We start from the raw sequence: 24,558 nt of genomic DNA on the forward strand, positions 1-24,558 counted from the left end.
AGGTATTTATAAACATATTTACTATGAAGCCACAAGCACGTTTGAAGTGTCATTTCACAACAGGATTTGGAAAGCTTATTTATTTTATGCATGCTCTCCTGAGAGATCGATGTGGCTATACAGGATGTGGTAGATGTGAATACGTGAGTGTGATGAAGAGTGGGGAACCAAGCCTGCATCCAGGAACACAAGGGTGTAAATCAGGAAATCCAATGGGAAACCACTGCTGAACAGCACCACTTTGACATAGTGGCTTTTCCACTGTGAAAATGCAACATACTGTACATTAGATGACGACAGCATGAATCAAAGGTAGACCAGAATGAATTGTTTTAATTTGCGTTCCAAAGGTTTGATTAGAATACCGCAGGTTTGTTTACAGGTACAGCGCTAACGTAAGTACATACACTTGGCAAGTGGATTAAAAAGTAATAAGTAAAATATTTCAGTATTTGTTAGTGATATCTGAATACAACAGACATTAACATGTATTATTACATGTACACTCAGTGAACACTTTATTAGGTATTTATTAGACTTGTTGGTCTTCAGCTGCTGTAGCCTATCCCATTTAGAGTTATGGTGTGTTGTGTGTTCAGATATGCTCTTCTGCATACCAATGTTGTAATGGGTAGTTATTTGGGTTACTGTCACCTTCCTGTCAGCTTTGACCAGTCTGGCCATTCTCATCTGAACTCTTGTCTTTACATGTAAATATTTCCAGTTATTGGTTGCGTCTACTTTTATGTCTCATTCCAGAATGTGTGTTTACGCAACATGTCCTAAATTGGGAGATTGTATAGGGGCAGGCCATGCATAAGAATTTCAGAGTGGGTCTTAAAGTCTTGCATGGGGTTTGAGAGCAGTATGCGCAACATGGTGTCTATTTGTTGTTCTTGATTGTGTGGTTGTGTCTTAATTCTCTGACACTGAATCAGACCAGTTGATTCAAAGGTTGTGGCAGTTTCCACACTACACTGTCAATCCTGCCTCTAAGGTGGTGCCTAAAAGTTCAACTATAGTACGCGATACTTCACAGACTGACAATTCATGTCAACAAATATTTGGTCTATTTACTACCTAGTGTAACCTAGCCATTTACCAGCACTGCATTTTTCTTTCCACACCTTAAATATGAGCCTTGTTTGATTGACCTGCATTGCACTTAAACTGGCCAAGTGTGTTTTACAGAAGCCCCGTAGAGGCCAGCAAGCTACACTGCACTGCAACTGGGACTAAGCAGTAAAATGCAGCTTTTTTTGATGTAAAATGTTAGTTCTAATACGAAACTAACCACCTAAAGGATACATTGGGTTGCAGATGTCTGATTGCAACAATGGTTAAAGCTGGGTCAAGGTCAAAGGTCCGTAGTGCTGAGGGCATGGTTCACAAAGCTGTTCTTTTCCCCAGGCCCCTTCTCCTCGTCGTGCTGGGCGAGGGCTACTACCAGAGGTATGATGTACTGGGATTCACTGCCATTCTCTTCTTCCTCCTCTTCAATCATCTAATGGGGCAAAACAAGCATAGATCACAGTGAGAGAAAATATCGATAGCTCATTGCCTCAATAGACAAATTTGACTTTTTAAAAACACTACTGCATATATTTTATCCATCTATCCAAGATACTGCATATCCATCTATTTTGTGCTCTCCTAATTATTGTTTTAACATGGACAAATAAGGTTTTCACTGGTAAAGCATCTCCATATAAAATACTAAATCCATGCTTTCAGATTATTTTGTATTTATTATTTAATTATTTAGATTTCAATTTTATATATTTATTATAGCAAATTCTTAAAATTACTTTACTGATTAATCTTTTGAATTTAAACTTTAACAAACGAAACCTTTCCATATTCAAAAGGCAAAATGACCACAAAAACAAATGTCCGGTCAGTGCTCTACAGGCTGCGCCACCAAGACACCCAATTTGTACATCTTAATGCCAAATTCAGTTTTAAGCTTTAAAATGCAAGATGTCAGTGAAAGTAACACCGGAGTTGTGCATCATTTTGAGGCTAGTCAGGTTGTCACCATTCACCAGATAGAGAGATTGGTATCATTAGAAAGCTTACAATCTCTTTTGATTAGTTAGACCAGGTCACGGCACTGTTTAAGAAAACATGCTTTACCATCATTGGCACGGTGTCCTTCTCAGTCATGTCGTAATCAAAGTCCAAGGAGTTAACACTGAAAGCAAAATAAATAGTTTAGAGTTTCATTATCGTGCACATACATGCACACACAGCCACACACAGCAGAGTACATTAACAGGGCAGATGTCAGAGTAAATTATTTTGTGGTTCCAGTCTTCCAGAAGGCTAACAACAACAGCATAAAAAGGACAAAAGTTCAAACAACAGAAATAGTTATTTCCTCCATAATAAAAAGCTTTGTTAATAGGTACATAGGAACAACTGTCATGGTTTCTCACTGTCTACTCCTGAAAATTCCGGTATTTACCCATCTAGACCTCTAGAGGGCTGCCGGCTTAGCTCAGCAGGAGTAATTGCCTACCGCATGTGGAATGCAGGTAGAATCATGGCTGATTGCAGTCATCTGCTTGAAGAGCTATTTAAGTCTCTTCCTGGCACTGCTCTGAGCTTTGGTGTTTCAGTATTGACACATGCACAGAGCCGGTATTGTGGTATTTAGGATGGATGGATGGATGGATGGATGGATGGATGGATTAGATAGATAGATTAGATAGATAGATAGATAGGTTAGACAGACAGACAGACAGAGAGAGAGAGAGAGAGCTGTTCCTATACTGAATTTATTTCAGTTAGAAATTAGAAATAGACAAGTTTAGGGTCTTTTCTTGTTTTCCTTTGGGTTGGTTGGCTCTTGAGAACCTTCCGTGGTTTTGTTTCTTGTTTCCGCCTCGGTATTGAGGGGCGAGTGGCAGAGTTTGGCAATCGCTGTTTAGCCTGTTCAAGACTGCCGGTATATTCTCGTTTTGTTTTCCCTGACTATTATAGTTCTAGTCATATTTTCGGTTGGCGGATCGCCGGGGAGTTTTGGGCCCTTTTTCTGTTATTTTCCTCACTTATTTTAGTGGTTATCCAACTTATCGTTGGTAACTTCGTGATCCCTTCCTGGTCGCTCTTGGTCTCCCGCCCCTGCTCCCTCACAACAACAGTTTCAATTGTTTACTCACTAGAACTGGTGCTTCGAACTCAATTAACAAAACTAAAAAACACATTTTTTCAAAACTATGAGCATGTTTTCACACAGATTTCAGTGTCATTTAATCCTTTTCCAAAACACTTCACATTATTCTCCCCCAGGCACACTCTTCAAAAGGTCTCGTGTGCACATGGAAAGCACTAGTGTCCAAAATTCTAAACTGCAATGGTCAATTCTCACTCACTCATCACAGCTAAATACTACTTATTTATTCAATCAGCTGTCAGAGCTTCAGCTTAAATGAAAGGGTAGAAGAGCCCGATAGATGAGTTCTCCTGTGTTGGAGAACGATGGCTGATCTCACTGTACCTTATTCGGTCTGCATTGGAGCCCTCATCGTCATAGCCCAGATCTGTAGTCATTTCAATGTTCAAATTCAGCAAAGGGTTTGCACTAAAGGCCAAAGCAATTGAGAACATGCATTTTACTGTTGGTACAGTTTGACCAATAAAAAACACTGCCCTATAAGTGAATATGAAGTGCGTGACAGCAGCAATGTCTGTCAATGTCCATCTTAATGATATCTGGATGATCAGTTGATCAGCATTTTAAATTGTTGACTCACCCCTCAATTGTGTATCTGTTGGTTCCAGGCACCACAGCCCTTGGCTTGCGATTCTCTGCTGACACCATTGCAGCTGAATTCAATGCTTTAGCTGCCTTTAATTTCCTCTTGTAGCTGAAATTATAATAATGAGTGATGGCCTAAAACTGCAGACCATATTCCCTTCACAGTTAATACGAATATCATTTGACCAGTGTGTGGATAACAGAAAACTAAGTATTTACATCAAAGAATGCCATTACCTCTGTGGGGCAGGACAAGTACTGTGCCTAGCTCAATGAGCCAATAGTACAACTAGAGAGGCTATACTGATGCCAAGATTCAGACGTTGTAGACCAATGTCTATCAATTGGATAGGGACTTTGAGGGTGTAGGCTATACTGCAGCTCAGAACTATGCATGAATCTCCTTCAGAAAATTATATCACCTGAGATAGAGACCAGGGTTATTTATTTTCTTATTGCATACCTCCTTTGAGTATGAACAAGTGACATCATCATGACAGCCAGTGCTATCAAGAGACTTGCTACCAAGCAAATCAAAACCAGCAACACAGGATCAACTTCTTTTACTTCTGGCCCAGTAGTTACCTAGAACACAGAAAAAAGTTTAATTATTAGCTAAATTAATACTCAAATCAAATCCCCCCCAAAAAAGTGAACAAGTGAGGTAGAAACCCACCAGTGGGGAGAAAAAAAAAAAACGTACAAATGTAGCCTTTGTTTATTTGCAAAAGTGTAATTTCCCAGACATACTTACCACGTATGTTAGGCCATAATTCTGCAGGATGTTGGCATGATAAAGGTCCTCCTGCAGAATCCTTTCAACATTATCAGAATTTATTGCACTTCCATTTGGGTATACAAAATATGATCCCAACAAAGTCACATCTGAGGCCCTGAAAAAGGAAGAATGCTGAAATTTACACAGAATTATATTGAAGCATTTATATAGCTCTACACCCGGAATAAAAGCAAGGAATTGGTATTTGAGGAGAACATACTGTATATCTACACATTCTGGACATTGACATGACGTACATTGAACTTGTATTACAGTAAAGTGAATTTCTTATGAATGGTTACAATTCATGTTTTCATTCCTTAAAATGTCATACCTTTGTTCCTGGCTTTCTGGAACTATTTCTATTATATGAACTGTTGCTCTGGTGGCTGCAATTAGAGCCCTAGAGGACAGGAAGGAATTCTAAACATTATATCACTGATGAGTAATTTAAATATCTGGCACACATACTTATACTCATTGCAAAACAAGATTCCACAAAAAAGTTTCAATTATCACTAGATCAATGGTTTCACTGTACAATGAAATGAAAAAGAAATCAGGCACTTACCCTCTAATTGAATTTATGTTTTTATTGATCTCATCAACTCGAGATTCAAAGCGAAGGCCAACACGGTATGATTTGTCAACAGTGTAAATCTGCCAAATAAAAAGCATACAGTATACAAAACTTATTTTATGTTTGTATAATATTGAAATCATACATGCATACTTTTACATTTATCACAAAAACATCGAGACGTTTTTCTTTATGAAAAAGAATAGACAATGGACCCTACATTGGTCATGGTAGTGGAAGTACACCTGAACACTTACCACAAGTTCTGTGGTTGTTTTGAGTGCTGGCTCTCCACAGTCTGTTGCCTGAACTGCTACCAAGTACTGTCCTTTTAAATGACTGTCCAGGGTGCCTAAGGACCTAACATTATTTTGTTTGGTAAGTATACAGGCATGCAAACAATTCTAAGTTATAGGTTTGGGGAAATAAAGCATTAAAGCACCTTGTCTTTACTTATTCGTATTGTACGCGAATTCCAGGTTTGATTGTGCTCGCCTCCAAAGCATGTGATTTCAGCCACCAGCCACTTATTCACAAGTTCAGAAGTTTGAGGAAGATTCATACACAGCTCAGGCAAACTGGCGTGGCTGATGGAGCAGTGGAGCAGCTGATGAGTAATGGGAGGCTGTAATCCTGACCGAAAGCCTCCGTGCTAAAGCCACCTGTGCTTTGCCCTGCAAGGCTGCTGGCCACAGTTACAGAGGTAACCCACCACTAATCTTGAAGCTAAAATTCATTCTAAAAGGCAACAGTAGAGGGGTTTTCACAACTGAATTTACCTGATAGTTCCAAGGTAGCCATTTGTCAGTGCAGTGGTTTCAGCATAAAATATTTTCCCCATAGCCTCCCTGTGATTATCGGCATAGATAATTTCAACTGAAAGAACCTCAAACTTTATCTCCATATTCTCTCCAGAATCCAAGTCTTTTGCCTTGACAAGAATAATACAGAAAATTGATGAGATTGCACCTACCTTCCAGAAAAGGTTATAAGCTCACATTTGCACGATAACCTATTGAAATGCATGTACAGAATACAGGGCTCTTTGCCCTTTTGACATTTTAAAGACACCGTCACATTTGTAAATATGTGTAAATAAGATACTGCTATCATGTGTATGATTTGCTTGGACAGAACATCAAGATGTAAAAGATTTGGGGCTATATGAATAAGGAAAAAGGAGGGTGGAAATTTAAAGCTGTATAATTTTATACATACAGTCCCTGAGATCACACGGAAGAAATACCATCGGCTTAAGTACATATTTACAACAGGGCGATGAAGAAAATAACATTGGGCCATCATAAACAACGAGCAGAACAAATGATAATCATTCACTGGACAGCCAAAAAATAAAAATAAAATGAAATTGAGACATTATTGTAATTTATTGTCCTGTGAAAATGAATGTACTTGAACAAAGCACTATTATATAAAACATTTACATTTTTACATTTTAGTCATTTGGCAGGCGCTTTTAATCCAAGTGCATAGGTTCTTCCACAAGCTAAAATGAAAATAATTTGTGAAATATTATACAGGAACTTACAACAACTCTTGCAATCTCAGTCCCTTTTTCAGTCCCTTCTGTCACCACAACTGAAAGAAAAATCTGATGTTCATTTTAAAAGACTCTGACATGGATTTTCACATTAAATACTGGTTACAATGACTTTTCAAATGTTCATTAAGAAAAATGTAAAATAGGACAACCACATTGGACAGATGCGGTACAAATCATATTGCATATAAGATTGAAATGTAAAAACCTTTTAGAAAACATAATGCAATGGCAGCACTAGTGTTCAGTGTACAGGAATGAGGGAAAACGGATCATAAGAAGATCATTGTATGAACAGGAAATGACTGAATCAGGAGGCCAAGACTTTGTAATATGACATGAAAAAGACAAATACCAACCAAACAGCGTCTCAGAGATGATGAATCTAGGATTGTTGTCATTGATGTCGTCAATATGGATCGTCAGTGTTTCTGGAAAATTAGAAAAAATATTTTAAGAATAGGAAAATGAAAAATACCCAATTTCCTGATCCGATATATAAAAACAAAGAAAACGGTGTCGCACTCTGTCAACACAGGAAATGAGGCATTCCCGTAAGGTGAGCTATATATGTGATCCAGTGGGAATGTGTGGGAAACACACAGATCAGCTACAGTCGACACAAAACTACCTGGAATGCTGTGCTTCTCCCCTTTCTTCGTGAAGACATCTACCGATTGGACTTCCATCTGCACCTGGTCACACATTTCATAATCAATCACAAAGTTCTCATTTACCACGACAGCTCCAGTGCTTTCCAGTCTGAACCATTCCTCTTCACAAGGCCCCATTACACCGCTGCACCTGCAAGCGGAAGTGACCAGCTTGTAGATCAACGAGTGATTTGTATCCACATCAACTCCTACGATTTGCCCCACCTCACCAAGGCCAGTTGTGTTCTCCCTGACATTCATGACCATTACATTCGGTAATGTCGGACGCTCATCATTGACATCCACAATGTTCACTGTCACTAGTACAACATCACTTTTCTGGCCCAGGTCGGTGGCCTCGATTTTGAGGTTGTATGATGTCCTGGGCTGCTCATAGTCAAGCTCAATGTCAGGGTCTACAGTGATGTTTCCCATGTAGCCCTGGCCTTTCCCGTCAGAGTATGCGATTATGAGGAAGTTCCCAAAGCTGCCATCAGCAATGCGGAAAGATATACGGTTGTTCATCTCCGTTTGATCCATGTCATGGGCAAACACAGAGCCCACAAATATGCCTGAAAAAGGAAGAATTTTAACTTTTAGATAGCGTGGCCATTGGTAAGAATAGTCAAAACACCATGTAACATACAAACTTTGCTTTCTGTACATTGTCTGAGATAAAGTTAACAGTTTCAATAGAGTGTCTTAAACAATGGAAGATTATAAAGGTGATGTGCTGCATTTTCCAAACACAACCTAATACAAATACAAATATGCCAAACAAAACACAGACTGCCATGGAGTGTTTCATGAAATAATACTATCAAGGCATATACAGCGAGCTCTATAACAAACATTTTTATTGATTTGGCCCTGTACTCCACAATTTTAAAAAGCAAAGAGCATTTTATATGGATATGTTTTTGTTCTGCCACCAACACCTTGGGGCTTGTCCCAAGACAGCCAGCATGGTTATAATTATTCATATTTTTATTTGGCACTGCTATTTATCATAATCATAGCCATGGTTATTATCATCAATGACATGTTATAATGGCTAATTTTAGGTTACACAGCTTCTAGGTTACATAGCATCTAATTCTTTACTTATCTCACCTTCACCTAAGGCCCAAGCTGGGTTTTTAATTCAGAAATACAACTGGAATACAAATACAACTTCACATGAGAAGAAAACATCAGGGGTCAAGACTTACCTTTCTCACTTTCACTGACATAGAATTCATAAGTGGGAGATTTAAACATTGGAGGGTTGTCATTGATGTCCTGGAAAGACAAATTAAAACTATTCAAGACTCCACTTACAGTATGTCTGAACTAATAACAGGGCCTATAACAGATCAAACTATCCATGAGAACATCGTATCTGTGTTTATGTAGGTTGGAGCAGACAATGTGAGGGTTCTTTACAGCTATGGGTTTTAATTCATTATTACCCCGTCAGCTACTTGTTTTAAGCATTTTGCCCTGAAAAGAAAATCATAGATTACTTGCCCTATGTAAAACAGGGATACCAGCTTATTACTTCACAATTACTTCACTTTTCACATGAAACTGCATGTGTTTTGCCATTAGGTGGTGTATAATAGAGCACAACACCCACTATTACAAATAATAAAAATAAAAATACATAAATTTACACATAACATCTCCTCCTGGAGACAAAACACAGGAAATCAAGAAACTGTTAACATATGGGACAGAGCTTATTTTCACTTCCAGAAAAATCTTCCAGGAAAAACACCCTCACTTCTAGATGTTGAGGAGGCCAATTACAGAGTGAGCCTAATTACTAGTTGCCATCAGCTGTGTCTCTGCCTGGCAACCTGGAGTGGAAGTGACCTCAGATGGCCAGCAGAGGTCACTAAATTTCAGGCACCACACTTTCAAGGGCACATCCCTTCCTGGCTGATATGTATAACACAAACACACATCCACACACAAATCACATGGAACCGTTGAAAGGGCAAAGTTGCAAAGGTCAGAGAATTTGCATACATCCATGGATTCTGCCTTTTTCATGACTAAGTATAAAAGCCCTGGTCACAGTTGGGACAATAATACAGGTAAAGTATGTAATAATTCTATTGTAATAGAGCCTAGATTTTCCCTTTTAAAATTTCCACTTTGTGGGTATTTTTCTTTAAATTAATTCCTGCAGACAACACAACTGCTGCCAATCTTTATGCAAGTTCGGGGAGGAACCCACATGTAAAGCCAAGAGCGTATTCTTCAACTCTACCATTCTCAGTTACACCCCTAATGACCTACAAAAATAAATAAATAAAGGCAGACAGGGTTATATAACCTGACTAATTAACCTAATTAGCCACAGGTGCCCCAAATCCAACAGGCTCTGCCCATTAACACACTAATAATGAGGTGGCTTCATCCATCAGCCTCAACCAAATACTGACTTCAGGGACCAACAGCTTCCCATTCGGCAGCCACCCATAGCAGTGCAAAAACAACACAGACCATGACAGAATAATTACTACTTGGTTAATTTGTCTAAGACACATATATTAAAATAGTTAGAAGGAAGATTGCATTACCTCAACATTAATAGTGACCATGACCCATGAAGACAGAGATGGGTGACCCATATCTGTGGCTGTCACATTCAGCTGAATCACTCCACTGGCTGAGGCTTCAATGGCTTCCCGGTCCAGAGGTCCTTTGTGTTTTAACAATCCAGTTTTTGCATTGATGCTGAAGTTTCCACTGAAATGACTTTTTTCAATCTTGTACTGAATCTCACTGTTGTCTGTTCCTGGTTCATCTCCATCAAATGCCTGTGGGGGTGTTGTCATACAAGTGATTTTCAGATATAACACTGGAGGCCTTTTGTGATTGCTACAACACGGTCTAAATCAGACTAACAGGAAAAAGGAAAAGTAAAATGAGTGGGGAATGGCTGGATGGGCAAATTCAATACCTAAGCAAAAACAACTAACTAGAGCATAACAGGTTGAGGGCAGCTTTAAACACAGAATTTGTGACACTTAATGTAAACACACCGTGTTCCAAGTTAACGCCTGCTCAATGTTAGCTTTTCACCTGAAGAATGTGATTTATGATGGTTGCTTATTGACCCGGACACTAAAACACTTTGATGTGAATTGAACCAATATTTATAGAGAAAACAACAAATAACTGCACAATGTCCGTGTTCGGAAGACCGTGTTAGCCAACGAGGGTCCGACACCTATTCACAATGTTCTGAATAGCACCTGAAGCATAACTTCTACAGTTTTGCACTGTTATGCAGGCTGAACCATATAAGCCTGCCCGGTTCGTAGTCTCTCGTTAGAAATGGCTTCCCCACCACACTGTCACAGGGTTTTTATGAAAACGGAAGGAATTAGACTTTACACACACAAAAACCAAAGCTGACCTTTTATTCATCATGAAAGTTGCACTTTTCGGAATATCGTGCGCTAACACGTTGTTTTTACATTACTCTGCAGGCTGAGAGTCTGAATACCGTACCCTCAATGGAGGTTTCCACCCAGAGTCACTTTCAAAAATATTAAAGAAAAAATAATAAAGCAAAATGGATTGAGGATTCATAATCTATCTAGGAACATCGTAACTAACCAGAGTTACTATATCAGTGAGCAGAGCGGCTAAACAAAAGTTGAACTGAAGGAAACACATGAAATCCACAGGACAGACAAGCTAGAAGGGCTAAGGCAAGAATCGTAAATGAATTGGACGAAGCAATAATCAAACACCACATCCAATAAGCAGACAAACTAGAAGGGCGAGATGGGAATCAAACTAAATGGAAAACATGAAGTAATCACAATCTGCAAATCCGAAGAACGAGTCTTTGCCGGTGAATGGCAAAATGCTTATTTTTCAAAGCGAGAGTAACCAGAAATGGAAACGACCATTCTGATGACAAATTGGAGGGAAATCAGACAGTCACACACACGGCACAAATATAAACAAAAAACATAACAACAGCGGATGTAGTAGTTCAGAAGCATTCCATCAATAATACTATTGGCTGAGTGACTCGAGATAAATGGTAAATGGCAGGCATTTATATAGCGCCTTTATCCAAAGTGATGCTTCTCCATTCACACACAAACTCACACACCGACGGCAATTGGCTGCCATGCAAGGCCCCAACCAGCTCATCAGGAGCAATTGGGGGTTGGGTGTCTTGCTCAGGGACACTTCGACACCGCCCGGGCGGGGGATCGAACCAGCAACCCTCCGACTGCCAGACGACTGCTCTTACTGCCTAGATATATAGATAAGGAGAGATTCTCACCTGTATTTGAAGCTGCAGTTCAGCATTACTTTCCTCTTTCACAAAGCCAATGTAAGAATCTCTGGCCATAGTTGGTATCTTATCATTAATGTCATGAAGTGTGATTTCCAGGACAGTGGTTCCCACATTTTGAGCACTGTCTATTGCTTGAAGAGTAGCAGAATATACAGCACGAACTTCCCGATCCAGCAGGTCATTGCTCTTTACTTTGATCCTGCCATTTTTTGGGTTGACATCAAAATATTTCAGTCTACAAAAGGCAAAACAATGAATGGGTAAGGTAAAGGGAAGAAGTCAGCATGACATCAGGCATCATTGATTCCCCCTAGCCATGACAAGGTGAAGGCAATGTCCCCATAAAATTAAGATGGAATCCTGTGCTTTTGCTCATGTCGCCATTGTGAAGGTTATTAATAAATATTGTTAAATATATAATGCCATATGAAATATGGCATATGTATGAAATTACGAATCACAACACCACTGCCCAACATATGTTATCAACTGATTAGAAGTTTGAGTGTACTGCAGACATCTATTTAATAGTATTATATCTGATATGTAGTAGCTACCAGATTTCTGTTTGAATATCCAATTACGAAATAAACTTGGGATTATTATTATTCTTGTATTTAATTGTTTTAATTAGACTTTTAAATGTGAATATTTTATTCGTTCAGAGGGTTAACCTATTAAAAGGGGATAAGCCAATTACTCAATTTTGTAAAGAATCGTTACAATTTTCTTTTACAAAATAACGTGCTCAAAACGGTATGATTATCATCAATATCTGTGTGTTGCATGCTCACCCTTTCAGAACTTACATGCTCTCTGGTAGAAGCCTGTAAGTGATTTTACCAACATCGTCTGTGTCTGGATCTGTAGCCTGAAAAGAAAAAAAGCTACACTTAGATGCCAGTAGTTGGCAGATTTAAATCTCCGCGAGAAGCAGACTGAGACAAAATTATTCGTGACCGCATCCATTCACCTTACTTGTTGGTCAGCCTCACATTTTATCTCACCACTAGGAGTTCTCATAAGGGGCACAAAAAGTTCCTAGCTTACAGTTTCATCTTGAAACCTATTCACAAACCGCTGAGACCAACTTTGAACTAATGAATGGGAAGGAGGGTGGGGTTGACCTTGCTGCTATGGATGTCTTTCAGAGCCAGAAGATTTTTGCACCAGTGTAGGTTTGATCGCAAATTACGGTGTAAAGTCCACACTAAAGGTTAAGTTGTAACTAGCTAGTTTTAAATGAATGTGGTGTCTTTGTTCGGTTGCACAATTCAACATACGCTACATCTTAGGAATTAGGTAAATTGAACGTAAGCCAAAAAATTGTCGCATACAGTGACGTTTCTATATTCAGACCAATCACGCACGTTTAAAAAACATTGCTATTCATGTCTTGTGCCATTCTAACGTCAAGTAATAGATAGCTAAATTATTCTATCTAAACGGCTGCCTACAGAGTGTAGACCACCTGTTCTAACTGGTGACTCGCTATGGGGGTTTTGTGGATGTGATTGGGCGTTTTTCCTTTGATATATATTGCTTGCCAACAGTTGACTTGGTATGAAATTAAGTATTTTTATTTTAACCTCTTACAGCTACTTTGCGGAATAATTCATTCCTGTACTCTGGGAGAAGGTTCGTTATTTTCTGTATCCACTTACCGTAAACAAAAGCACGAGTCTATGTTAATCTCATCATAAATTAAAGGGGTCATCTATCGCAGAGAATGCGCTGGTAGTTTATACCTTGCTGAATTTCTCCACCAACAAGTTTCCAAATCTTTCAAATCGGCTGTTTTAAGAATGACTTTTCACCTAGTAGGGAGTGGGTGTACATTTTACGTTAACTTAACTCAACGTGGGAACTAAATCAGTTGGTGTAATCGGTTTAAAGTAAGTTATGGCGTAACATTGAATTTATGTTCAAATTAGCCTACGTTTGGACTTATATGTTATACTGTATTGGAGCAGGACACCGTCAAAATGCACCAAAGACACGTGGGAACATACTGTAGATGCATCCACATAAATGCGGCTTTCCCACTTATATCCAGAACCACTAATGAATATGAGAAATGCTGTTGCAGGCAAGGGCAGAGATTACTGGAATCAAGTGATACACATCTGCCACAGGTAATTAAGCCAATTATTCTCAACTACAGTAGGATCAGGGCTGCAGGGATAGCCACCGTCTGCCACCAAATTACATCCAGCTGGGACAAGATGCCTCAGACCGCTCTCTGGTAGGATCCGGGAATCATGTGCTGAGCCTGACCACTGGGCGACAATGTCAAGAACAATGTACCTGACGGTGCAATAATTTGGACATGCGTCCTATCTAAAATGGCCAACTACAGGGTAGTCCAGCCACAGCCTTGAATTTGACTTCTTTTGGTTGTTGGTGAACATCAACAGGAATCTTAAAATTATTGGATGATGTGGGGTCTTCTTGGTGAAATTCCTTTTTACATACAAGCACACTTACTGTTATTGTAGCGACAACTTTTCCAGTTTGACTGTGTTCATCCACTTCTAAATAATAGGTCTCATTCTTGAAAGCTGGGTTGTTATCATTTAGATCTTTGATCTGGATGGTGACAGTGGCAGTGGAGCAGCAGTCCGCTGTCTTGGAAGAGTCAATGGCAACAACCTGGAAAAGATCATTATGAGTAACTTATTCACTATTTTACTAGAGCTCTCATAAATTAAACAAATTGTAAAACCTTATTCGGCGAACAGTACAGTGTCTTCAGGTGTGCATAAGCTGCACTGATAATCATTGAAGGGACTACAGCCTTGTTTATAAATTGATGTTAGTGCAGTATTTAGTTCAGCATAACTTTCATTTAGACTGTTTTTAGGGAGTGATTGGTGACATGGCTAGGTGTATTCGACTGCTAATGAGCAAACTGCCTGTTCTTAAAATAATTAATTTGCAATTTGGAACAGTGCTTTTTAAAACTGGTTACTCCTCCACTGCTGCAGCAGTACAATAACTGAATCCTGTAATTGGCCTGACAAGGACTCCCTAGGCTTGACCAAGACCATATAATGCCACAACTCTGCCTTCTCTTTCTCCCATACTCCTTAGATCTTCTAGAATGTGAGCTGGAACTTGTCTACTAACTCCCTCTGGACATTTTCTGTTTCTAACACTGCCAAATTGTTTATTATTGTCCTCTACTATTCACCAGGCCCATGGTCTACCATTCGTGATGAGCTGGACATTGTGCTCAGATCATTTCCAGAGGAAACAACATTCATCTGGAGAGTCATCCACACTTAAATACCCAACCTTTCAATCACCCCCCTCTGGCTCTCCCATCACCATATTTTCTCCTTTTCCGTGTCACTTTCCTCTCCGCTCCTCTCTCCTCTATCCACTCCTGTCACCGTGGGTCCTAACCTCTGCAACCTCTCTCCCTCCACCCTCTGCTGTCACAACATCCCTCCCATCTGTAAAATCTTTCTCGCACCTGTCCACTGATGCTACTGCAGCCACTTGTCAGCAAATCCGCAAGGCTATCCTCTCCTAGCCCCCAGCTGATTGATACTCTTTCTGCAACTGGGACAATATTATTGGCAGCAGAGAGAACATACAGCATAGCTAGAAACCCTACTGACCTCTGCCATTCCCATTTGCACCGCCTTGCATTTTCCTCCTCTGTTACAGCTAAGGATAGCTTTTATCAAACTAAAATGAAAAAGTCCTCCCTGCACCAATGTAAACTCTTCTCTACTCAGTCCACAACCCCCCCCCCCCCCCCCCCCATTCACCTCCATTAAATTATTTGACAAGATGCCATAGTCAAACCCTCCCTCTAGGCAACCCTCCCCCTCTCACTACTCAGTACACTTACCCCCTTGCGCTAGCTTCTCTTGTTTTACAGTTGACTCTGTGAAGCTTAACTTCCACAGCCCCACCATTCTGCTACCTTCTCCCTGGATTCCATTTCTTGTCCTCTCCTCCAGTAAACCTCTCCTGTCACCCTGCTTCATACCTCTCAGAATCCAAGAGGTATTAACCTGGGCATGCCAGTCTCAATCCACTTTTTCTAGCTAAACCAGAATAAATCTATCACTGGACACCTGGATACAGAGAAACATTCAATTGCATGCCCTTACCTCAACAATCATGGTTTTCTTTTTTTCATAGTCAACATCACTGGGGTCTCTGATGAGAATTTGCACTGGACTGCTTGATATGGCCCAAGGAGGTGACACAGAGAATGCATCTTTGTCCGGTCCTTGAAGATGCAGCTCAAATCTGGAATTTACCCCCTGTGTAAGTAATAAACTAATGATAAAAACCCAAATACTTTATGGCAATCCCACGTTTACAATTTATTTGTTGCACATGACATGCATTCTACTCCTGACCTGACACAAATGCAGGATTAAACATACTGTTAGAGATATGCTTTAGCTGACCTCGTCCAAATCTCTGGCAGTAATGTTCAGATCTCCAACAGGCACGCCTACTGAAGACTGCTCATTGATGTTTCCTGTAAAGTGCCCTGCTTCCTCTCTGAAGTTGCATTCAGGTTGACAATTGTAAAATCTGGGCTTGTTGTCATTAATGTCTCCAATGTTGATTTGCACATCTGTTGTGGTATTGGATATAGTTCCGTGAACATTTGGTTTAGTTTCACTTGCCTGAAATACAAAATATGTGAATGACAGGTTTAAACAGAATCCATAGATCACTTCACACTACTTTTTGTGCAGCTGCAATATGGCCAGGTTACCAATCACTTACCAGCACTTGCAGTTTAACAATAGCATTCATATATAGTAAATCCTCACGGTCAAATATAGTTCTGACGTGTATGTTTCCACTCTCCTCATCAATTTTAAACAGGTCAGGAACAGTTGAATCTGTGGGAGAACGAAAAATAAGCAATGAAAATGTTTATATTTTAACTGAATCTGACGTATGTAGGTGATGGTAGGTTTTTATAGGCTGTCACCTGAAAAGAATGTCCACCTGAAATTTCAGTCATGAAGCATGAGAAGTGTACTGACCTTGAATGCTGAAGCGTATCTTGTCATTGACTCCTGTGTCAGGATCTATGGCTTGTACTTGGAACACTGATTGGCCCTCAAAAATAAGAATTTGAGTATGTGTGACCACAAGTTAGTAATCATAACTAAGTATAGATTCTACATTCAGAGACATTTACTCAAGATACAGTAGGCTCCAGAATTATTCATACAAATGGCCTGCATATAATAAAAAACCCATTCATAATTATCTATATTTTTTATACAAACGGGAAAACAATTTACTTTTATTTCAATACATTTACTCTCATGTTTCAATGTTTTTGTTTTATTTAGTAATCTAAATTTTTTATGAAAACCACAGATGCCAAAATGATTGGCACCCCTAACAATTATTGTAGTTAAAATCAAACAACCTGACATTTTTTATTTTTTAGTTAATTTAGTTGATCTCTGTCTAAAGGAATTATATTGTGTCATTCCATCACTTCCTGTTTCACTAGAGTATAAAAATGAGGTAATTCAGAAGACACAGATGGTAATTGACCATCACAAGCTGGATAATGGAACATATGGAACGGTAGCAAACTTGCCAGGAAGATGATGCAAACTATGCGTATTGTCCCCACGGACAGGAAGGAAGATTGTGAGGGAGGCCATAAGTAACCCAAGGAAAGCAGTTTAAGAATTGCAGAGATTGGTTGTGTCTTGAGATCACCAAGTCAAAAAAACAAAATACAATGGCACCTCCATACCAGCAAACTCTTGGAAAGGTGGCACAGAGACAGCCTTTACTGAGCACAATAAACAAAACCAATCATCTTGAGTTTGCCAAACCTCATTGGAATTATGACTGGAATTCGCACTGGAATTTGCACTTGTTCTTGTGTTTGATTTGCACTTTGTTGTACGTAGCTCTGGAAAAGAGCGTCTGCTAAATGCCACGTAATGTAAAAAAAAAGTGTTATGGTCAGATGAGACGTTTTGGGCATACACAGTATCGACATGTTTGGCTGAAGCTCATCGTACCTCCTGTCAAATATGGCAGTGGGTCATTTTTGTTTTGGAGAGGCAATGATTCTGAAAGGTTCTGCCAGCACGAACGGTAAAAAGTCCTTCCAACCTTATCACAAATTATAGGAAAAATCCTATGGTTGTCATCTTTGCCAGGGGTGTTTGCACGAAGTATTAAATCCGGTGTGCCAATAATTGTGGAACCTGTTTTTTGGGGAAATACCTTTTTTTATTTGAAAAACAATTGAGTTTTAAAACTTCAAAGATCACATAAGTAAATGGAAGAAAAAAGTTATTTCCATTATTTCCAAAGGTAACACTTGCAGTTATTTGTAAGGTAAGTCAAGGTAAATGTTGATCGACTCAACTTGATTGTGTTTTATGAATCGCTAATATAAACACTCACCACAGCAGTATGTTCATTGACTATGGCTGAATACGGAAGGTTTAAAAACTGAGGCACCAGATCTGGGACATCAATGATCGTGATGAAGGCAAAAGCAGAACTTGACTGAACAATGTGAGAAGTCCAGAGAGGCCCCCCACCGTCCTTCAATAAAAACAAAATATAATACATCAATATACACTTCTTTAAGTTCCGAAAAACTTGGTCATGAGGGACCCCTATGGATGTTGAATTTCATTCCAAAGCCAATTGAAAGTTAACCCCTGGAGGTAAGAAGCAATTCATTCTTAGATTCTTTTTCCCCTTCTGGCTGGCTTGGTCATTTTTGCCAATGTCAATAATATACAGTGGTGTGAAAAAGTGTTTGCCCCCTTCTGATTTCTTATTTTTTTGCATGTTTGTCACACTTAAATGTTTCAGATCATCAAACAAATTTAAATATTAGTCAAAGACAACAAAAGTAAACACAAAAAGCAGTTTTTAAATGAAGGTTTTTATTATTAAGGGAGAAAGAAAATCCAAACCTACATGGCCCTGTGTGAAAAAGTGATTGCTCCCCCTGTTAAAACATAACTGTAGTTTATCAAACCTGAGTTCAATTTCTCTAGCCACACCCAGGCCTGATTACTGCCACACATGTTCTCAATCAAGAAATCACTTAAATAGGACCTGACTGACAAAGTGAAGTAGACCAAATGATCCTCAAAAGCTAGACATCATGCCGAGATCTAAAGAAATTCAGGAACAAATGAGAAAGATCTCAATTACTTTCTATCAGTCTGTAAAAGGTTATAAAGCCATTTCTAAAGCTTTGGGACTCCACCGAACCACAGTGAGAGCCATTATCCACAAATGGCGAAAACATGGAACAGTGGTGAACCTTCCCAGGAGTGGCCAGCCGACCAAAATTACCCCAAGAGCGCCGCAATGACTCATCCAAGAGGTCACAAAAGACCCCACAACAACATCCAAAGAACTGCAGGCCTCACTTGCCTCAGTTAAGGTCAGTGTTCATGACTCCACCATAAGAAAGAGACTGGGCAAAAATGGCCTGCATGGCAGAGTTCCAAGACGAAAACCACTGCTGAGCAAAAAGAACATTAAGGCTCGTCTCAATTTTGCCAGAAAACATCTTGATGATCCCCAAGACTTTTGGGAAAATACTCTGTGGTCTGACGAGACAAAAGTTGAACTTTTTGGAAGGTGTGTGTCCCATTACATCTGGCTTAAAAGTAACACCGCATTTCAGAAAAAGAACATACCAACAGTAAAATATGGTGGTGGTAGTGTGATGGTCTGGGGCTGTTTTGCTGCTTCAGGACCTGGAAGACTTGCTGTGATAAATGGAACCATGAATTCTGCTGTCTACCAAAAAATCCTGAAGGAGAATGTCTGGCCATCTGTTCGTGACCTCAAGCTGAAACGAACTTGGGTTCTGCAGCAGGACAATGATCCAAAACACACCAGCAAGTCCACCTCTGAATGGCTGAAGAAAAACAAAATGAAGACTTTGGAGTGGCCTAGTCAAAGTCCTGACCTGAATCCTATTGAGATGCTGTGGCATGACCTTAAAAAGGCGGTTCATGCTCAAACCCTCCAATGTGGCTGAATTACAACAATTCTGCAAAGATGAGTGGGCCAAAATTCCTCCACAGCGCTGTAAGAGACTCATTGCAAGTTATCACAAATGCTTGATTGCAGTTGTTGCTGCTAAGGGTGGCCCAACCAGTTGAGGGGGCAATCACTTTTCACACAGGGCCATGTAGGTTTGGATTTTTTTCCTCCCTTAATAATAAAAACCTTCATTTAAAAACTGCATTTTGTGTTGTGTTGTCTTTGACTAATATTTACATTTGTTTGATGATCTGAAACATTTAAGTGTGACAAACATGCAAAAAAAAAAAAAAAAAAATCAGGAAGGGGGGGCAAACACTTTTTCACACCACTGTATGTGTTGCTAATTTGGTGTTGAACAATTTGCATTTTAGCCTACTCAGACCACTGCTTTACTCAAATGTAGGAGCTCTCTGTCATTTTGGTTGCTTTACCAATGCACACATTTAGATTATTCACATAGTTGAATTGGAATTACTTCATCTTTTCATTATTTTTAAACAAGACTACTCATTTTATAGCTGTAAGCCTTAGTTTACATTAAGTTAACCAATGGTCATAGCAACAGTAATCAGAATCTCAATTTGTTCTCTCAGTATAATTGATAGGTTATATTATTTTCCAAACAGTACCTTTTCTTTTCAGTGACCCTCTATGTTTGGTTTTACTTGCAAACTGCTTGATTTTAATCCAGTCTTCCTGCACGTATCTTTTCTTGCTCAAATTTTATCCCACCAAGTTGCTATCGCAGTACAAGATCATGTGATTGCTAAATTGCAAAAATTGACTGATAATTTTCTTGTTTGTTCCCAGATTTCTCATTTCTTTCCAATATTCAAATCCAACACCTTACTGCTAAATTCATGCTTTTCTTTACAAACTGCAAGCACAGTTTGTGACATCTGCATACAGATTGCTTTTGCTTATTTGAAGCGGTGAACCTAGTTTGCTGCTAGTTGAAGAATGAGCTGTTTACATTTATGCTGTGATTGTTCATTCTACTGTACCTGCTTGTTATACATACCGATGCATTGATCTTTAACTGATAAAAAGTGCTTTTGCTTGTGTAATTCAATCTGCCAATCAGTTTGACTTCCCCAGTCCTCTCAGAAATTGAAAAAAGATTCATACCATCATTTGGCACAACCTTAGAAAAACCACAAAAGTAAAATATACATATTACATGAAGAAAAGGAAAACCTGCACAAGTAACAGAAATACATGTAACTATAAAGAATACAAAGAATAATGCAAGAATTCTTACATCATCAATTTTGTAGCTTACAAGTGATGCCAGCCCATAGTCTGCATCTCTGGCTATTGCTTGGAATAGAACTGTGTCCACCGCTGTATTCTGAAGAAATAAACAACACAAACAATCAGCTTATAGTATGATATAAGTACTGATATCATTTATGGGTGTGACATTCATTCTTTCCCCTATTCATTTGTGAAAATATCATATCTGAAATTGTTTTCTTTTGTTATGAAATCACTTTTACATCAAAGTAAAATAATAAAACAACAAAAAAATGCAAACTAGGAATTTACTGTCTGCTATTAAGTAATGTTCAAATTATCTGTAATGGTCAGGTTGTTCAAAATTAGGATAGAGACTCAGTATCATGTTTTTCCTGAAAACACTGAAAACGCGGAATTTGCTGCTGTATTGCCTGTTTTTCTGGTTTTATCAAAGATATAATTAAGAAGTAATGAGCAAGCAATCTGTGGGCAAGTTAGTTAGAGTGTAATAAACCAATCATCTTGTGCATTGATAGTCATCTTTTTCATGTCCAGGCTTGACACAGTGCTGGATACACGGTAGTTCATGGGTAAATGAAAAAGTATTAAGCAAAGTCCAGTATTAAGCTTAAACATAAATGTGTTTATCTATTCTCTGTCATGGATGCATGGAGAGTTATGGATAACCAGTGTAAAAGCTAAGTACTGGAACAGAACTCTATTCAGGAAAAGGTTTTTAGGTGATGCTGATTTTTCTGCCAGAGTCACCGCATACTGTGCAGTATAATCCATTTGGTGAACAGCAACATTTTTTTACATTGGGACTTTATTAATACTTTACATGCTGTCATTTCTAAATGGTTCATCCGTTTCATCAGTTTTTTTATTTTAACAGATGAAAATACCCTCAAATTAAAGCTGAGAGTCTGCCCTTCAACCCCATTGTCATCCTTTCAAACTCAAAATGCTAGGGTACAGAACCAAAATGACAAAATATTGTGTCACTGAATTATGGTGCTCACTGTATATTCTAGTATTCTAGTATCAACAGAGAGGATTATATTGAATTTTTAGAGACAAAATTTAAGGCCTTAGAAATGATGAAACATGAAAGCCTAACTTACCTCAAAGACATTTCTATTGAATGGAGCATCAACAAATATGGGCCGATTATCATTGGCATCATGCAGAATTACAATCAAAGTTTTTCGGACCTTTTAAAGGAGAATAAAAATTAAGTACATGCAATCTAAAACAAGTATACCCAAAGAATTTAGATATTGCAACACACATATAGACACATTCAGATTTATACTTACAGCATCATTCATTCCATCATAAACTGATAATTCTACATTAAATGTAACGTTTTCCTGCAAAAAAAACAAAACATTGCCAACTTCTTAATTGTGAATTATTGCATTGAATTTCGAAGGTTTACTTTATGTTTAATGTAAAGATCAGTTGCTGAGTCTACAGTACATTACTTGCTATACTATGTTTTATGCTCACTTCAGGTTCAGGAGACATTGGGACACAAGGTGTTTTGGTTATAAGTGAGGCACAGGGTGATTGCACTGTAAACACTGTACACAAGGGTAGTGTGATCAGTTTACAGTATCACTACACTGTACAAAATGGTTCCAATAGGAACCCTGTATTTCCATAGAAATTGTTTACAGATCACACCTATGACAGAAGGTTCTATAAAGAGATAAAAAGGTTCCCCTTAGGAATCCCAACCCCTCTGTTGATACTACACTCTTTTTGCTAAGAGTGTAGTATCAACAGAGAATGCAAGATGGTATAAAGATGATATGAGAAGATTATGGGAGTTTCCTGGCTTGTAAAATTGTCACGAGGATGAGGTTGTGTCTGTTCTGCACAATGAGTGAAACAGACCTACCTCTCTGTCAAGAGGGGACTTAATTTGAACAACTCCTGTGTTTGGATTTACGCTGAAGTAAAACCTGTTCTCTCCATTGATGCTGAAGCTCAGTGGATCATTCTCTGCATCAGTTGCTTGAATTGTGAAGGCATAATGACCTAATAGAAAGAAATTATCATTTTGTATCTTTTCACTTGTGAATTCAGAATTATTTTTTGGATGTGTACACACACACACTCACACACACACACTGACAAAATATAGTAACACATCTGTGAATGACAGACAAGAATTTGAAAGTTGAAAAAAAAATGTTTTGCTACTGTCCAAATACTTACATATTTTATATTAATTGAAGAGTTTTCATTATGTATGACAAATAATGTGAAATTAGGAATTAATAAAACATGAATACACAAACAATATAACATAGCATAAAGGTATACATACCAACTGGTATGTCCTCTCTTAAATTAATTAAAGTCATGTGTATGATTGGAGATGTATTTCCAGAAGCTTAAAAGAAACCACAAAACCAGATACTGTCGGTTAGTGAAACAGAGAATAATCTACAGTCTATTTACAGTGATGTGAAAAAGAACATACCCTCTTTCAATGTTATGGGTTTACATACATGTTAGGACATTGATATTATTTATTCAGCCTAAAATATGTTAACATGCAAAAGCATTCTGTGCAAAGATAAGTGCACCCCATGATTTAGTAGCTTGTAGAACTCTCTTTAACAATTTTGCAAAGAAAAGTGGACCAAAATTATATCTGGTGTGATGAGAGACCAATGATTAGAAATACTAGGTTATTGCTGCTGAAATGAGTTCTATAAGCTACTGAATCATTGGGTACACTTACTTTTCAAAAAATGGCTTCTGCATGTTTTCTTACTGTATTTTGGTTGAATACACAAGACCAAGTAAGATCTCAGATTTATCTACTGTAAGAACTTGATGAGGACTAGACAGGGTTAGTTATGCTCTGATATGTAAATCCATATTAATTCATTAAAAGAAGGTGTACTTTTTTCACAATACTTGATAAAATTTTGGGCCTATGCAAAACATACACTAGCTGAAATAATATTTTTTCAATCACACAATAAGTGAACTGTCCCTTTAAGACGTGTTGTGGTTGTGTTAAAACAGAAATGCAGTATTGGACACTAAATCTACACAGCGCTGACTTTTTCTGACACAACCCCTCAATTATGACAGCTAACTCACCACATTCTTTTATCAGATATTATTTATTAGACAATATTTGTATGCGCAATCTGATGCCATATAGATATGAAATCATCTCTCATTTCACATTACAAATCAAGAACATAGAAGAGAAAAATATTGACATCTGAAAGTCCATTTTAAGTTTTGTGCCATGCAGGAGGCATGGCTATCAATGAATTAGAGACATTAAGCTGCAAAAAATAACAGATTTTTTCTTTCTAATTCAAATTGTATGAATGTACGTGTAAGTGGGCTAAAAATGTGCATGCACTTAATATCATAGGTACAATATTATAAACTTTTTTCTTTTTTTTCAGCCGGCTATGCTTATTACAGTTACACAAATATAAAGCACTGAGGAAAATAATTATTGGACCGGCACTCTCCTCACATGGGTAATTCCTAAAAAGTAAAGTATGTCCTTGAATTAATAATTCAGACTCACCAGTTTGGAAGAGCATTGCAAAGAAGAGCAGCATGAGGCTGGCCGCCTTCAT

At 38.4% G+C, this 24,558-nt stretch overlaps 1 protein-coding gene across 1 annotated transcript; it reads right to left on the reverse strand.

Annotated features, from left to right (window-relative positions):
- Positions 1-479: 479 nt before the first annotated feature.
- On the reverse strand, positions 480-24,558 carry LOC133133264 (cadherin-related family member 2-like). The gene is made up of 28 exons (XM_061249366.1): positions 24,507-24,558; positions 22,839-22,978; positions 22,057-22,146; positions 20,955-21,044; positions 20,715-20,837; positions 18,077-18,220; positions 16,678-16,753; positions 16,412-16,530; positions 16,084-16,308; positions 15,778-15,933; positions 14,138-14,302; positions 12,460-12,521; positions 11,636-11,885; positions 9,906-10,145; positions 8,547-8,616; positions 7,314-7,907; positions 7,042-7,113; positions 6,671-6,720; positions 5,901-6,052; positions 5,379-5,481; positions 5,113-5,201; positions 4,876-4,944; positions 4,518-4,656; positions 4,227-4,348; positions 3,759-3,872; positions 3,503-3,586; positions 2,137-2,194; positions 480-1,504 (listed from the first exon to the last, which is right to left on the reverse strand). Exons 1-28 carry the CDS (start codon positions 24,556-24,558, stop codon positions 1,358-1,360), a joined length of 3,795 nt encoding a protein of 1,264 aa, XP_061105350.1. The 3' UTR covers positions 480-1,357.

This window comes from Conger conger, chromosome 7 (assembly GCF_963514075.1).
Source record: "Conger conger chromosome 7, fConCon1.1, whole genome shotgun sequence".
Taxonomy (NCBI): Eukaryota; Metazoa; Chordata; class Actinopteri; order Anguilliformes; family Congridae; genus Conger; species Conger conger.